The 17,683-nt window shown below is 28.9% G+C and overlaps 1 protein-coding gene across 2 annotated transcripts; it reads left to right on the forward strand.

Annotated features, from left to right (window-relative positions):
- Positions 1-12,258: 12,258 nt before the first annotated feature.
- On the forward strand, positions 12,259-15,765 carry LOC100792310 (probable WRKY transcription factor 21). Of its 2 annotated transcripts, XR_005886566.1 has the most exons (4): positions 12,259-13,730; positions 13,816-13,941; positions 14,625-14,950; positions 15,216-15,765. XR_005886566.1 is itself a non-coding variant. In NM_001317712.1 (3 exons), the coding sequence occupies exons 1-3, from the start codon at positions 12,823-12,825 to the stop codon at positions 14,767-14,769; spliced, it is 1,179 nt and encodes a 392-aa protein (NP_001304641.1). The 2 variants fall into 2 exon arrangements, 1 of the variants encoding a protein (NP_001304641.1); NM_001317712.1 differs by lacking the exon at positions 15,216-15,765 and having other exon boundaries at positions 12,823-13,730; positions 14,625-14,769.
- Positions 15,766-17,683: the final 1,918 nt, after the last annotated feature.

A 17,683-nucleotide genomic window follows, 5' to 3' on the forward strand; every position in this document is an offset into this window, starting at 1 on the left:
CATCCAATTATCCAAATTTACTAAATATCATTAGGCACCAAAGTTTATGTAATCTTAGTAGTTAAGTATTTTCTTTTGACAAACTGTAAAATACTATCCCTAATTTCCTAGCGTGGTTGTTTCTCCCGTTGGAGCATGTGCTAGTGACCTAGCTAGCTTTACCCATAGCCTAATGATGGTACCAATCTTTCCTCTTTTACTTTAACCAATTAATTAATTGATCAGATTTAACTAGTAAATAACACAATAAAATATCAATTTTCTCGGATTAACTTTTTATTGTTTTTCTATATGTGATGATAATCAATTTATTTATATGCGTGGAATAGATTAAAAGCGTGTTTGAATCACTAACGAAATTGATGTCGCATGAAGTACGAGACAATTTCAACGTAAAAGCAAGAAAAGAAAAACTTGTTGTAAACAGAAATTGGATGCGAAGGGAAATTGAAACCATGATCCGAACACACATTAAGATTAGAAAGAAAGTGAATAATAAATGAGTGAGCAATGACTAAGGGTTAGTGCAAGATTGGTCTAATTCAACATAGTGTGATGGCATTGGAGAATGTAGAATGAGGAATTTGGGGTTATCGAAAATTAGATAATTAGATAATCAAAGTAGTTAACCACTTGATTACACAAACCCACTTTACCCCAAATGCAGAGGCTGTGGTAACAAAAAAGTCAACGAGTGGGCCCTGACGTTGAGAATGGGTGTAGGGTGTTCCCACGGCGCACGCTAGCAGTGTGCGTATGCTGAGGGCAGTCAAAGAGAAGCACTAACTTGGGATACGCGTGGCTACCTTTTACTCATGTTTGTGTTTAATTGGCTGCTTTTTCTTTTTACACTTATTTTTTCTCAAAAGAGATTATTCCTTCCTACACATGCATGTTTTTGTAAGACCAATTTTCATATCAGTTGCTACATCACAAATTTCAATTTTTTAATTAATTAAGTAAAATTCCAAAAAAAAAATCTAGTAAAATATCATTTATTGTAAAATAGTTTTGCATTATAAAATTGTTAAAATTAAACTCATCTTCTCATAAAAATTGTTGGATGCTTTCATTTTATATCAGGTTTTATATGTGTGCGTGTGTTTCGAGTTTACTTTGAGTTGATTCCAAACTTTATACATATATGTTTAGATAATAATTTAAATTTTTTTTATAATAATACTTGACTAAATTAAGGATTTTGTGCTTACAACTAACGGGTCTGACTTAGTTTTTTTAAGCAGTGTTTGAGTTATTATAATTTTTTTTATATTTCAGTTTGACTCTTTATAGATAAATAAATATTATATGTTTATAAATCATTAAAAAAATAGACAATATTGCTGAAAGAAAAAATAGATATAAAATTTATGTGCTAATATTCACAATTATGAATTGCTTAAATCTATGAAAAGGAAAAATAATTTTATCATAATTTTAATCTTTTTTTCAAAAAAAAAAATATTAAACATACTTGTATGAAATATGACTATCTTGTTGAAACACTTGAGATGAACAGAGAATAGAAAGTTACAAACTTCTCAAAAGAATTTACTTACATGAGTTTAATTTTAATAGACCCTTAATAATTTTTATGACATCAGCTAATAAAAAACATTTTAGATATAACTTTTAAAGTAACTAGAAGTTTAGAACAACACCATACTGTGCGTACGTAGGGTAAGAAAAAATATTATATATAACAAAGAGCCTGTATTTTAGTATGAGAGTGAAAGTGAAATGCACTAAAAATTTGAAACAAAGAGCGTCTAAGTCCATAGTTTTGAAATTCACATATAATCAACATGTGGATAACCAGAATGGAGGCTAAATAGTTTTTATAGTATTATTAATTTTAACATAAACTACTAAATTATCATATATAATAATTTATAATTTTATTATGTTATTAAATATTCCCATGTGTCTCTTTTCATTTTGAATGTCCTTTATCTTCTTGGTTTTAATTATAATTTATGTTTTGTTTATTTAATCATGATGCTTTAGTTGTCCAAACAAATGAATCTTTAGGTTTCATTTTTTATTAATGACTTCAATTGATATTAATTGCATCTAGTTTTTTTCTAAAACAAATATAAATATATTAGTATAAAATATCACTAAATTGGTTTAAACATTTAAGAAAGAGAACTAATAAGGATTATATGGAGAGAAAAATCCTGTGTTTAATGGATGTTTCCACTAGAAACAAGAAAGTCAGAACACCTTTAGGTGTGAGACTCACAAAAGTATTGTATCTTTTTCTCTTCCACTAGAAACATTCAGTAAGGGAGAGATTCAAACTCGAATTAGATGTAACAAAAAGAATTAATCTCTCTTAAAATAAAAATAACTATAGTTTGAATCTTGATCGGAGAAGTTCACATGTAATATTCGATTTTTCCTCAAACAAACTTAATTCATATATACCATAAAAAGAGGAAATAGGTTATACACTAACTAACAATGTAAAAAGATGTTTTATAGTATTATTTAATCATAAACCATCCTATATGTTAAATTTATTAATTTTATGATAATTATTTTAAAAATTATATAGATAAATATTTCCAACGGTTAACAATGTAAAAGTTAATACTGTGGATGATCATTAAACTTTAATGTAAACTTCTCTAAATTAAAATTAATGTGAACAATTAGATAGTTTTTCACTCAAATTACTTTGAACTCTTTTTTAAAAAAAATTGTCAAATGCGAATTTATAGAAGTTCTAAAAAGTGGAGCAATTTATCATACACAAACTAAAACCACTATTGTGCTGGTGCTTAGTATAATAAAAAATATTAAATATAATAATTTTTAATTGGAGAATTGAGATTAAAAGTGTAAATTTGTAAATAAAAAAAATAAACCTTCTTCCCCTCAGCTTCGTCTTCAACCCTCTCCCTCCCCCACCTCCACTGGCGGAGATGGTGTGGATTGTGGATCGTTGGCGACTATGACAAATATGATGAATGAGGTTATTGGCTTCCAAAAAAAAATCCAAAATATCCTTAGTATACTGAAATCTAAATTCACAATTTTGATATCATATACACCACCTTAAAAAGTAAAAGTAAAAGTAAATTTTATTTAATAAACAAAACATTAAAAAAATTGAATGAGTTAATTTTAATAGTTTTTTTCGGCTTATTTGCCCCTTTATTTCAAATTTTAAGATTGTTATAAAATATATTTTTAATTTCATTTTTAAGCCTTTTATCTATAATTTTAATTTTGAAGTAATTTTTATGATTTTAATAAACCAAATTAAACACTAAACGATACATACCAGTAGATGAAGATTCTTTGTAATTTCTTTTTAACTGCAATAGATCTAATTCCTTGAAAATATGTTTTATAGTAAAATATTAAAGTAAATTCTGTTTACAACAATGTCGAGCATCAGATTTCAAACAATATAGTACAATTATTTCAAAACTCAAAAAAGATCATTATCCCTTGTTAACCTATTTTATGCATGTATGTGACTTGTCATTGCCTCTTTCTTTTTTTTCCCCTAAGTTTTAATTTTTTGTCTCTTTTCTTCAGTTTTGTTTTCTTGGATAATAGGTAGTAGGACTTCTTTTCTCTTTGTAGGCTTAATATTCTTTAAGCTCATTTGAATTATTTCAGTTTTCTTGGCATAAAGTACATCTGGTCTGCATGTTTTCCCATGTGTGCCTGCCTCACTTATAATTCGAAAGTCAAAAGCGTTATCAACTACATTTGAATTTGGAACTAATAATTTCAATGTACTAGTTAATTTATGTTATAAAGCAGCAAAATATTGAAAAAAAAATCTGGTAATTAATAATCCCATTAACTGTAATATCCTTAGAGCATATCCGACGGTGAAATTTAGGCTATTCAATAAGGTATTTTAATTATTTTTTAATTTTTTTAATAATTAAAAAATTTATTTGATTATTGGTAAATAAATTTTTTTAAGTAGTTTCTTAATTGTTTATGGTTATATTCAGTAAAATTAGCTGAAAAACTAGTTGAAAGTTAAAAAATTTGCTTATTAAATTAAAAATATTCGATAAAACTAAAGATTGAAATAACTAAAAAGTATAAAATAACAAAAAAATAATAAAATCATGATTTATTTTTAAAAAGTAACTAGGAAAATACATAAATATATCAAAGATAAAAGTGAAAGAAAATATAAAAAATTAGAAGGTAGAAGTTAATGTTTTAAAAAATGTTATAACATTTTAAAAAAATGTTAGAAACTACTAAAAAAACTTATTTGTCTAACAGATAAATGAGCTTTTCAGCTATGAAAAAAAGTCAGATACTAACTGAAATATCTTCTCAAACGTAACCTTTAGCATTTTTTAAAACGTTAGTTAAAATATTATTTTTTAAAACGTTAATTAATAGTTTTTAGCTTTTATATTTTCTTCTCTTTTTATTCTTAATATATTTATCAAATTTCATGCTAATCATTTTTTAAATAAATCATCATCTTATTATTTTTCAGTCATTTTACATTTTTTATCTACTTCAATAGTTAGTTTTATCAAACACTTATAATTTGATATATTAATTTTTCAACTAATTTTGCCAAATATATCTTTAAGCAATCCATTTTGAGTTTTTTATTTTATGTTAATTGATCCTTGCAATGTCACGTTATAATTAAGCAACTCGCATATATATATTTTGCTCCAACAGTATAATTTTAAACAACTCTTAAATTATCATCTTAAATGATTTTTAAATGACAAAATAAAATTGACTCATAAACATTGATTATTTATATAAGCAACCTAGACTTAATTTTAAATCACCTAATATGATACATAGATCATCTTCAATTATAAAAAGAATTAAACAACAATCTCTGAAAATAAATAACTCTTTAAGCAATAAGCGATGCTCTTACTACGCTTGAGAAAATATCTTTCGGATACATTTGCGTAATTTCAGTTTTTTTACGTGTTGAACCATAATAATTTCAGTTAATACACTTGAAAAATCAAAGAGAATTATCATATCAACTATAATATCCTTACAACGCTTGAGAAATTATCTTTCAGACACATTTATGTAATTTCAGTTAATAGTTACTTAATACACTTGAAAAGTCAAAGAGAATTATCCTTGACTAAAGTAGGAAATAAGAACTACTGTAACGAACTCAAATAGATTATTACAAGCCAGTGGTGTTCAAATATTTAAAATCTCTCTAGGAAACCACCAAATTCTGATGTTCGATCTTTACAAATTGCAATTTACAAGAGATTTCTGCGAAGAAATATAGCCCATACGAGTTAAATAAAAAAAATTCATAGTTTTACTTGTCTTTTTTTTTTCAAATGAGTTTTTTTGTAACATAAATTTTATCATTAAAAGGTACTTTTGTTTATTTTATTTGAATATCTTCAATATGACGACTTTTTCATTTGGTCTCTATTTTAGAGGAACTAAATAGAAAAATGATAGCCTTTAAAGAAACTAAAAAAAATCATAGTATTTAGAACTAAATAAAAAGTAAAAATACATTAAAATCGGCACACACAAAGATGACACAGTAAAAAACTATTTTGTAAAAAAAATAAGAGTGACTCTGTTTAAAAAATAATAAATTATTAAATGATCAAATATGTATTATTAGTTACCAAAAAGGTCTAATTCAATTGATGTGTGAATGTTATAAATCCTAGTATGATATTGTTTTTAATTTCTATAAATATATATACTAGTATGAGAGCCGCTGTAATACACGAACAAATTGACTAAGCTTTCGAATATTTAGTTGTGTTTTATGTTTTTTATAAATCATAATTTTTTTAGACATTATTTTTAAATTTGTAGAATTATAAATAGATAATGCAATTAGATCGTAAATTTAACTGTTTTGATATCTGCACTTATACACATAATGAAAGTCTCAAATCTATAATTTAAATCAAACAAATGTACCAATAACAACAAGCAAAAGATACCAAAAATTAATTACCTCTAAAACAACCACAACAATTGAAAGTATCCCAAGCATGTAGTTTGCAAGGAATAGTATGGAAAGAAATACATGAAAGACAAATGTAATAATATTGGAATATATAGCATGTGTTGTTATAATAAAGATGTTCAAATAGCTAATAACTTTACAAAACTATAGAAATATAATCTAAAGCATCATGTGTGGCATCATAAAACCACCAAGAGTTATAAATAATATGTGATTGGTATAGTTTATCCAAAAGTTTTTTAAATACTAATTCAGAATAGAACAAAGTTGTCTTCTGGATTTGGGAACTCAAAAATAACTTTTTGGCCAGCTTGTAATTTTTTTTCAGCTACAAAATGCCTTCATCCAGAGCCTATTTTTGTAGTCTTCCTCTAATGATTATAAATAATGTGGCATTTTGCAATCCCTTCCAAATTGACATGCATAAAATTTGCATTTTTTATGAATGAATACATAGAACTTGGCACATCTTGAAATTAAGATTAAATTGATGTGATATATATTAAATATACAGAGTATTGAATGCAAGATTGTTTATAAATTTAAAAAATTTAAGAGTCAAAACTATTTATTATATAAAGCCTCGAATGACTTACCAAACTATTACAAGTTACTTTATACTGATTCAATAGGACTTTGAACTTGACCAAATTAGGATTTTGATAATACAACGAATGTCATTTTGGAAAAGCTCATGGTTGTGAGTTGCTTTTGAAGATAGTCAGCAGGAAAATTGATAATCCATATTAGGTAATAGTTAATTGATGATTGTTTGTCAATCCATAAAAATCTTTGAGCTGAGTCTAGCCAGCCACTATAGTTGGGTTCTGAAGATTTTTGTTGTATTTAACAGAATGTATGTTGCCATCTTTGTCTAGAAGATGCCAAGTATCATCTAAGTCATCTTTCCATCTGACAGCAAAACTCCTACTAACCTCACGATAACACTACATATAAAATAAACTAATTTAAACAATATTGATAACTAATATAAGTCATGAATATTTGAGAATAGTATTTAAATTGTAACTTGATCCTTAATGTGTACTGTGTTGAACATGTCAATTTCTTTTTTGTTAATTTTCATTATTAATTTAACCATGTCTTTCCAACACTTTTAATCCTCATCTATCATTCATAATTTCCAGCACAAATAGAGTATATACACATAGAATGGTCAAGCATAAATAAAGATGAAAATGCTCAAGCATTGCATAAAATAAAGCGTGAAACTGTTATGCACACATAATATGTTGTTGTCTCAATCTATTATCAAACCAATGCCTAATATAAGGATACACACATAAAATGTTATGTTTGTCATTACAACATATTCTTGACATTGCTTTCAGATACACACATTGCACCCACCTATTGTTCTTAGACGAAAAATTAAAATTTTTAGGTTGAAAGGATCAATTTTTTTTTTCACATTCACAAAAATCCTTAACTAATATATTGATGTTTCTATTTTTTTAACAACTTAATGCACATACAAATGTAACATCAATTGAATAATCTCTGAAATCCATAGAATTTTGGAATATCGTTTGCATGTTTGATCCTATAGTAAAGTTTGAATTAAAAGACACAAATTGCATATATCCATTTTTGTTATCGAAAAATGATAGGTATAGATTCAAAGTATAAGTTTTGTGTTTCAAATTAAAAGCTCTAAGATGATGTTGGCTTTGTGACATTATAAAATTTATGTGAATCCTCACCACATTCAATATGTTTGGTTACCTACATTTAGGTTTTGTCACAAAGGATAAAATTTGTAAACATACAATAGAGTAGTATGAAGATGCTTACCAAGTGGAATGGATCGTGGCTATCTATACACAATGATTTAACTTTGAATCAAATAATGACTCATACAACATAAATTATCTTATGTTGTTTGGTTTCACTTTCACCATTTAGTGTGTTTGGTTCCCCATCCTCTACCATTGAATGCATGCTTCCTTTGCTCAAATGTGATGAAATTCGTTGACCAAGATGTTTTTTTTTGTGTGCATGTGTGTGTTTAATGATCATGATGTGCATGTCAAAGGAACAGGTGGTGCACTAGGAGATTTGTTTGCGATCCCAACTACATGAGCCGTATGTTATTGGTCTACCATGGACAACTCAATTTTGTAAAAGATCCTTTGGAAGCCTTCTCACTTTAGAGTTAAATTCTATAAGGCAACTCACTAATTCACTTTTAGCTGCATTTCATTTTTTTTCTTGATTGTAGAGAATTTCATCTTTATCCTATTAAGTCTCTTATTACTATGGATATAATGTTAAGTGTTGGACTTGCAATTTGTTATTTATATTATTCAACATGTACCATTTTACTTGTAATATTTGAATGTTTTATTCAACACTCCTATTAGCGTCCAATAATAAATAAGACTTAAAAGTGAATTTTAGGAATTTTTTAACTTCAAATAAAAAAGTTATATATAATTTTTTCAAAATATGTGACTTAAGTTTTATTTATTTTACCCTTAGATGTGATTCCTATCTCATATATGCATTAGAGTTGTATTTCACATTTATGTTGAAGCTAATTTGGTTGAAATAGATTATTATGCAAAATTGCCTAGTTTTGGCAAAACACAAAATTTATAATTTTTCTCATCTTCTTTCCCAACCATACTATTTAAAGATTAGTCTTTAAAATTTGTTTTATAAAATATTTTCTGGAAACTAAAAAAACAAAAACACAATCTAACACACAATCTAAGAGTTTGATTGTTTTTTTATTTGATTTTAAAAGTGACTACAAAATAATGCAAAAAAGAAAAGACAAAACACAAGATAAAGATAAAATTGTCTTACACGATAAATTAAAAATAGCATTTTGCCTCGCAATTGGAGGACATTTTTGACTCATTGAATTGAAGAATGGATTGAGTCTTGAAAAACAATAGAATAAGATAGATAAAATTCAAGGAAAAGTTGAAGAAAGACCAAACTTAAAGTCGTGGCTAGTTTTTGAGCTACAACTCAATTATATTAGGAAGGTGTAAAGTTTCGCAAAAGTTCAAAGCCTTAAAGTAGTGTCAATATTGACATTTTTCTATTATCAAAAAATGATCTTCAACAAAGTATTGAGAAATAGTCTTTTAGTAGATTATTTTAACTAAATGTCAAAATATAGTCTTTTGGCTAATTGGATGGTGATAGAAGATATGAAGATTTAGAAAATATTAAGATGTGGAAAGCATCAAGACATTAAGAAATATCAACGGTGAAAATTAAAGATACAAGTCATCAAGGATGAAGATCAAAGATAAAAGTCACAAACAGTAAAGATGACAATTGGAAGTTATTTGGGAAATTATTGGTAATTAGGAATTATTATCTATAAATACTAGTTTGTACCATTATAATAAGGGTTGGAACATGTAATACCCTTGTATTGTCTTAAGTCCATGCGACGCTGATAAGTCTACGCGATGTTTATGGATTAACGGGTTAGGACAATATTTTCAACAAATATTTCAATTTCAATTTTTACTTTTCTTTAAATCCTTCTACTTTTTCCAATATTCATTTTTTCTTGAAACTTACTTTTTTTAATCTCCATTTTTTTCTCAAAACTTTTATTATTTCAATCCCTACTTATTATTATCGAAATTTTTATTAGAACTATTATCGAAATACTATTAAAATTATCATTGGAGTTAATATTATTGAAACTTATCACTCTTTTATTTATAATTTGTTCTAATGATTAATCTTTAATATTGATAAAAATTTAACCTACAAACCCATGATGAAAAGTCTACTAAGAGAATAAAAGATCTCTAAAAAATTTATCTCATTTCTTAAATATACTTATGAAAATATATTTGTTAACGAAAATAAACACAAATTTTACCCGTTAATAAGTAGTTATTAGAAGCTGTGAGAAATATAGGTCACACCATAGAAAGAGTTAAATGAAACAAGTCTAGGCAATTTCAAGTTTGTTTGAAAAGTACAGTCCAAGTAACTAGTTAAGTAATTGAGTGAGTTATGTGTCTCCCTATAATGGTTTAGCTTTTAGAATATTTTGTCTAAAGATGCTAGTTTAGGCCACACGAAGTTTACATATTTATCCTTAAAAAATTAATTGATGAAATTGGAAAGAGAAATGCTAAAGGTGTGGAATACTTGTGTAGAAAAAGTAACCGAATCAATCAAAAGTTGACATTTGGCAAGGTAATCTCATAAAATCAATTAATAAAATATTCCTTCCTTCTTTCACGTTGGAGTGGAGGAGAAACCATAACTTGCTATCACGTTGCTCGTCGCGTCGATTTGTCTCCTCTCCTCCTCCTCTCTACAGTGGTTTCACAATCCCAGTTCTGAGAGGCACAGAAGGTTATATTTGGAAAGGAAAAGCTTCTTAAGAGATAAAATCAAAATGAATATTTGATCATTAAAAGAGTTGACAGTTGTCAATTTTATGTTGTTCGTGTGAGAATTCGGCTTTTTTGGTTCGACACCTTTAGCATTTCTCAATTGGAAACAATATTTGAAGTTCCAACACTTCTTCAATGCAAAACTATGTGTTTATTTTTTTCTTCTTGTTTTTTGCGTTTCACCCTCCTTAAAAAAAATTATGCTTCTGTGATCAATTCATTTGTCATCCTTTATTGTTATTTATTGAATATGGGCTGTTTATGGTGGTCTTTATATGCTGAAAACTTCTTTCATAAGTTGTTTATATATTTATTTTTCTATATTTCATTTAATTTTCATTTTTTATTATTAATCAAACTACAATACTTCTTTTTGCCTCGTGTTGTTTTATTTCTATTACATTTCTTATTTGTGTCACACTATAGACAATACACACATGTCAAATAGATGATTCCTTTAAGGACTAGATCTAAGTCTTAGATTTTTCATCAAATTGAAGTGCCAATACATCACCATCAACACTCATGGATGATAGTATTATAATGACAAAAACAATTAGCTTACTCTAACACTTCTTGACCCTTTTTTTCACATCAAATATGTAACCATTAGTCTATCATTTTATTTCTAGCCAATTATCATCACTGTTAAATATTATTATTATCATTATTATCACACTATTATCAATATTATTATTATTATTATTATAACCATAAATTACTTACAATTATGATCCGCATTGTATAATACAACAGAACGTATTGTATAATACAAAAAGTATTATAATAAAAATTCCTATATTTTATTCAATGCTTATGCATATTAAACACAATATAACAAAAAAAATATTTGTGCCAAACCATTAAAAAATAAAAAAAACATTATGACTTAATATGTGTTTTAGTTGGAACCAATGAAATGTCAATTTAACATATTTTTTTCTTCTATGTTCTTATAGTGGAAAGTGAAAAACTTTTGTTCAATGTCATAAAAACAGATTTTCAAACACATTCAATTAGATAATTTTAATGACTTTTTAAATAATTTCTAATGACTTGATTATTTTTTGTAGTCATTTAAATTTAGGTCAAATTTATTTTTTATCCTCAAAATTTAAAAGTAATTTTTTTTAGTTCTTAAGTTGTGTTCTTTTTTTAGTTCATAACAAGAATCAAAAGTGGGTTATTTTCATATTAGAGAACCAAACTTATATTATCTTTTAATGCATTTATAGTTTATATATGATAACTTTAACTTATGCTTAAATAAGTTTAACTTATTTTATTATCTATTAAGATGAAATAATATTTATGTCTTACTGTCCACATCAAAAAGAGATGTCTTATTGAATTTTGACAACATCAGATTTCTTGTTATTTGTACCCAAAAAAGCTATAAGTATTTTATTTTTTAAAGGATAAATCTTTGATTTCTCAGCAGCATATCCAGTGCATAAAAAGATGTAATTAAAATTTGACATCCACGGCACAGGTAATTTACACAGTTCAACCAAACAAACGGAACGGTGCAATTCAATTTTTTTTAAAAGACGTTACATTCATTCAACAAATTTGTAATGTTTCTACGCGGAAAGCACGCAGGGCACAAGGTAATAAGTCCAAAATTCGAAAGAAAAAAAAATCTGAAACTGAAACACAGCGAGGAATTGAAATAAATATTGAATAGATAAACGAAAGAAAGTAGTAGAAGTAAAAGTGAAGCTGAAATGGGTAGGTCTAAGAAAATACATTAATTAAAGCTGAAATAAGGGATGAAAAAGAATAACAAAGGTCTTCGTGTGGGACCCACCTTCAAATCTGTGACAGAGACAGCAGTTTCATTACTCTGCTCCTCCTCTTCCTTTGTGCATTTTGCTTATTTAAACTAACTCCTCCTCTTTCTTCTTCTTCTTCTTCTTCTCTCTCTCGCAAGAGCTACAAACAAAATATAATAATAGTATTTTTTTTTCTTCTCTTCCTGCTTAGGACTTTAATTAATTATATAATATGTATATAGTCTAAAGTTGGAAGCTTTGTATTCTTGTGTATGATGGTTGTGTTGTGTGAGTTCTCAAGGGAAGCAAAGTCCTCTCTTTCACACCTTTCAGTCTCAAAACCGTGGGAAGAAGAATCTAGGGTTTAACAGCACCACCCCGAGTCCATCAAGGTCTGTGCTTTGATGCTTTTTTCTTCTTCTTTTTCACTGGGAAATTCGGTCGTTTTTTTTTTCTGAAGGAGGTTTTGCTGCAACTTGTGAGGCACCCTCAGTTTGTTCTGATTCCAAGGTTGTTCCTTGTTTCCAAAAAACATGCCTTTTTTTCTTCATGATTTAAAATTTTGAGACTTTAACCTGAAATCCTGTTTTTATGGCTCCTTGTCTGGTGAAAAAATGGGATTTTTTTCATCTGGGTCGTTTTATCTGCCACATAAGGCTGAATGTCTCATATGTTTGTGGATAAGTGGGGTGGTTTGTTAGTATTCTGGTGTTCCTTGGTTTGGTTTCTTTTTTCTTCCCTTTTTTTTATAAATTTTTTAGAGGCTAACATGGAGGAGGTTGAGCAAGCTAATAGAGTAGCTGTTGAAAGCTGCCATAGGGTTCTGAGTTTGTTGTCTCAACCAAGGGATCAGGTTCAGCATAGGAATTTAATGGTGGAAACCGGTGAAACTGTGGTGAGGTTCAAGAAGGTTGTTTCCATGCTTCACAATGGTTTGGGTCATGCAAGAGTGAGGAAACTTAAAAACCCTCAAATCCCCTCTTCCCACCAAAGCATCTTCTTAGACAACCCCAATTGCAAAACCTTAACCAACAACAGCAACAACAACCATCACTCCAAAAAAAATCTATACTTTCCCCAAACCAGCTACCCTGACAATTCAGTTCAGGAACATGGTTCAACCATTAAGAATTCTCTCTCTCTTGGACAACCCTCTTTGGAATTGAGCTCCAATGGGAAAAGTCCTCTTCACCTCACACAGCAGGGTTCATCAAATCACTATCACTTCTTTCAGCAGCAGCAACAGCAAAGGTTGTTGCAGCAGCAGCAGCAACAACAACAAATGAAGCATCAAGCTGAAATGTTGTTCCGAAGGAACAATAGTGGCATAAACCTGAATTTTGACAGCACTAGCTGCACACCAACAATGTCATCCACTAAGTCTTTTATTTCTTCCTTGAGCATAGATGGAAGTGTGGCTAACTTGGATGGAAGTGCCTTCCATTTAATAGGAGCTCCACACTCTTCTGATCAGAATTCGCAACAGCCTAAGAGAAAATGTTCTGCCAGAGGCGATGAGGGAAGCTTGAAATGTGGGAGCAGTGCTAGATGTCATTGCTCTAAGAAGAGGTAAATTTGCATTAATTTCTGTTACTTAAAAGGTTTTTATTAGTCCTTCTAATGTGTCACTAATAATTCTGTGTGTTCTCCACAGGAAACATAGAGTGAAGAGGGCAATTAAGGTGCCTGCTATCAGCAACAAACTTGCAGATATCCCTCCTGATGATTATTCGTGGAGGAAGTATGGACAGAAGCCAATCAAGGGCTCTCCTCACCCTAGGTATGTTCTAGCTCTACTTTCATAGATTTGATTGATGCAAGGGACACCACATGATTATAATTGTGCTATATTGACTTTGTAAAGCTTCTGTACTATTTTGTTATTTCTGACTATTATGCTGTTTGGTGTGCATTTATGATTCTATCTTTCTTCTTATAACATTGAACTTAAGTGCACACAAGGAAGGTATACTAATACTAGAGCCTGTAGAGCATTTTTATTTTGGTATTCTTTAATTTTGGGCGTGTGAATATTTCACTACTATTTCGATCGGATTCCTCTGTCTGTAAGTAATTTGTTCTTACTTGTATTCTGGTTGACGAGAACATCATAGACTTGGGATGATTGAAATTGTCCTTGAATTTTCATATGTGATGTCTGCAACTATCTTAATTCTCAACATTTTCTAGTACAAATCTTGCATCCACAGTTCTAAGTAGTACCTTGATATAGATTAACTACAAAACTTTTTTCATTCATGGCTCTTCTATTATGTGTCTTGAAAACATGTTTGAGAAGTTATTCTTGCATTTGGTAGTCTTGGCATAAACACCTTCCTATAGATAACTGTAAGGTTCATGCTCAACTATTTGCACCATATTGTTAATCAGGTGAAAGGTGAAGGTAAACCGCATGTTTTGTGTTTGAGGAAAGTAATCTTATTTCCTTCTTTTTATTTTCAGGGGATATTACAAGTGCAGCAGCATGAGAGGGTGTCCTGCAAGGAAGCATGTTGAGAGGTGCTTGGAAGAGCCTACCATGCTAATTGTCACCTATGAAGGTGAACATAACCACCCCAAGTTACCAACACAATCTGCAAATGCATGAAACTATGTGGAGAGCTTAACCAGATCAAGCCAATCATTCAATTCGTCAAATCCTCTATGTGATTGGCTTGAGATGCTGCTGTACATATTTTTAGTGATGCAAACAAGCAGGGATGGATAATATTGTTGGCGCAGATTTTGTCTTTTGGATAGTTTGGCTATCCAGCCGTTTTATTTAGAGGGTGAGGATGAGGATCACTGATTAAATGAACAAAGTCTGTAAAATTAGCTAGTTTCAATTCCTAAGAACTATTTAATCTTTCTTAAGCCTGTTATAAACATCTCAAGGTTTTCTAAATGAATGAAAATGCCTTTGAAAAATGGTAACATTCTTCTTAAAATTTGAGTTTATCCTCACATTTACTTACTATTTTGGTTGAGATTTTCAAAACACATTTTTCATTTTAAGGACTCGGCATCTCAAACATGAAGTTTTCATGTTTGCAGGTTTGAATATTTATGGATGAAGTTTGCAGGATTGAATATTTATGGATGGTTCCATAATGAGTGCCTCAATAGCAATTATTAGGATAAGGTGATAAGTGATATACTTTTGTATGTTACAACAGCCTGGGCCAATTCAAGGAAAAAACATGGTATGGCACCTGCTAGTGATAATGGATGGCAACAAAGTTTGGTAACTACCGATATTCCTTTTCATCTACTACTTCGTAGGTTGAAGCTGTTTTAGGACCATCAAGTCCCTCGATGGAACATGGATGTCGTGTAATAATTTCAAAGTTGGACTTTTTTTTAACAGGGTGAAATGAATGGCACACCCTCTCCTTGATTTGCACTATCTACATGCAAAGTTTCATTCGGTTTGTTACTTCTCCTAATAGAAAGTGTATCTTGGCTTATGGAAGTTTCTCAGCAGAGCATGTGAGTTGTGAGGGGGGACCAATATGGGCATTCATGCTCGATCATTGTTTTCTCGGGTCCAATACCAACTGTGTTATCAACGTTATTAGAGAATAAATTCCATCTTTTGCCTTCAGTGCCCATGAACCATTGGCATTTTATAATCAATTACTGCTTCCAATATTATAAAAACAAAAATTAAGGGACGGGGAAAATATACTTGGATTATTGGCTACATTTTAGTATTAAGTGATTAGGATCAAGTATCAAATAGTTTAGTCTCTTGTAAATGATCTATAATTGGAAAAGGGGTGTTACTAAACATTCTAGACATATATACTAAAAACTTCAGTTATTGTGTAAAAGACTCAATCGTGATAATTATAACAAGTACAACTTTGTGTTATTTTTCAATTATTAGAATTGAAATTTCATCTTAGTAACTTATGTGATCACCATTGAGTGTGAGATTTAGTTTTTGGAATTATTTTAATTTAACTTGTAATATTGAATTCAAATTTGAGTAGACTGTTACATTAAATATTTGGAGAGATAATTAGGATTTGACTCATAAAATTGTCTGTATATTAAAAAAAGGTTGAATTTTTTTATGTAAACCTTAATTTGCTCGTATTATGAATAGAACTCTATTTTTGATTGGAAAATCAAAAGTAATTAATAAATTACATTTAAGCTTTTGTCTTGTAACAACAGTTAAACTAATCTTCAACTAGAACACGCGTGGTGCAAGGTCTCAGCTGACCTGCTCAACTCAAGAAAAATGGAGGCCGTATAATATGGTTCAATTCTAATCTAACATATGAATGGTGGTAGACTTTTTGTTTCAACAGATTGATGATGATTTCCTCAAAGTTTCTAGTCTTTGAATTTGATAGAAATAGAACAAGTAATATGTGTAATGTGTCAACTATCATTGGTAGTGGTAGACTAAACGAGAATACTCAATCGGTCAAATCAGGAACCACCACGCAATACTCGCATTAAGGCTTTCATTACACGATGACGCAAAGAGAAAACCGATTGGTATAATTTATTGCCAACTTTGCTTTCTTGATCTTTCAGTGCACATAAAGACATTTTTAGTTTTTTAACCCTCACTTCTCCAAAATATCTTAAATAGTTTTTTTTTTTGTACATGAAATATATTAAATAGTTTTGCTTAAAAAAATGCTTTCTATTTTAAAACTTTGTATAAAAATATTGAAAACAAAAATTAATGAGAAAAAAAATCATTATTTCCTATATAATTTTTTTTCTCAAATCAACCAGAAAGCTCGACTTTATTGCGTTTCCATTTCAGTGAATTGGGTTGAGTCCATTGGGCTGAAGCTTGAGTCTTCTTCTTATATTCACATCAAGTCTTTCTATCCATTTCCCATTAAAGTTTGCTCTCAAGCCTTGAGCGAACATTAGTCCATGACTACTTGAATACTATTATTATTATTATTATGTATTATTATTATCTTAAAAATCAAGTCCTTATATATCTATGAGAAAATATGTCATATATTGATAGTGTAAATTATGTTTAGAGGAATGCTAATGACATTCTCTCTGACGCTCTCTTTCTAAGACTCTTTTTATAATTAGTTAAAATTGATTGAAAATTATTATTTTTGAAAGGATTTGCTTATCATTTAATGATTATCTTCTAATTTATATTAAATGAGAAGCAAAATCTATCAAAATTGATGATTTTTAATAAATTTTAACCAGTCATATAAAAAATCTTTGAGGGAGAGTTTCACAGAGAGTACAACTAGTATTTCTCTTATTTTATATTATTACCTGATCATAAATTATCAAGTATTTTTAATTGATTGACAATGTAAAAAAAATTACACAAAAAATGATACATAACCATTAAAAGCATAATTAACCATAATAATGACACATAAAAGTAGTGATTGAAACAAATAATGTAGAACTTAAAAAATTCTTACTATTTTGTCAAAATTAAAACAACCAATTGTAAGCATAAATGTGACCTTGGAAACTTTTTAAAAGTATGGTGTTTCTATACTTGCTCAAAA

The sequence above is a fragment of the Glycine max genome, chromosome 10 (genome assembly GCF_000004515.6).
Source record: "Glycine max cultivar Williams 82 chromosome 10, Glycine_max_v4.0, whole genome shotgun sequence".
In the NCBI taxonomy this organism is placed as follows: domain Eukaryota; kingdom Viridiplantae; phylum Streptophyta; class Magnoliopsida; order Fabales; family Fabaceae; genus Glycine; species Glycine max.

Coding starts and splice junctions, on each gene's coding strand:
- LOC100792310 (NM_001317712.1), top strand. CDS start 12,823: ATGTCTCATATGTTTGTGGATAAGTGGGGTGGTTTGTTAGTATTCTGG. Junction 13,731..13,815: donor TGTCATTGCTCTAAGAAGAG/GTAAATTTGCAT, acceptor TGTTCTCCACAG/GAAACATAGAGTGAAGAGGG. Junction 13,942..14,624: donor AAGGGCTCTCCTCACCCTAG/GTATGTTCTAGC, acceptor TTTTATTTTCAG/GGGATATTACAAGTGCAGCA.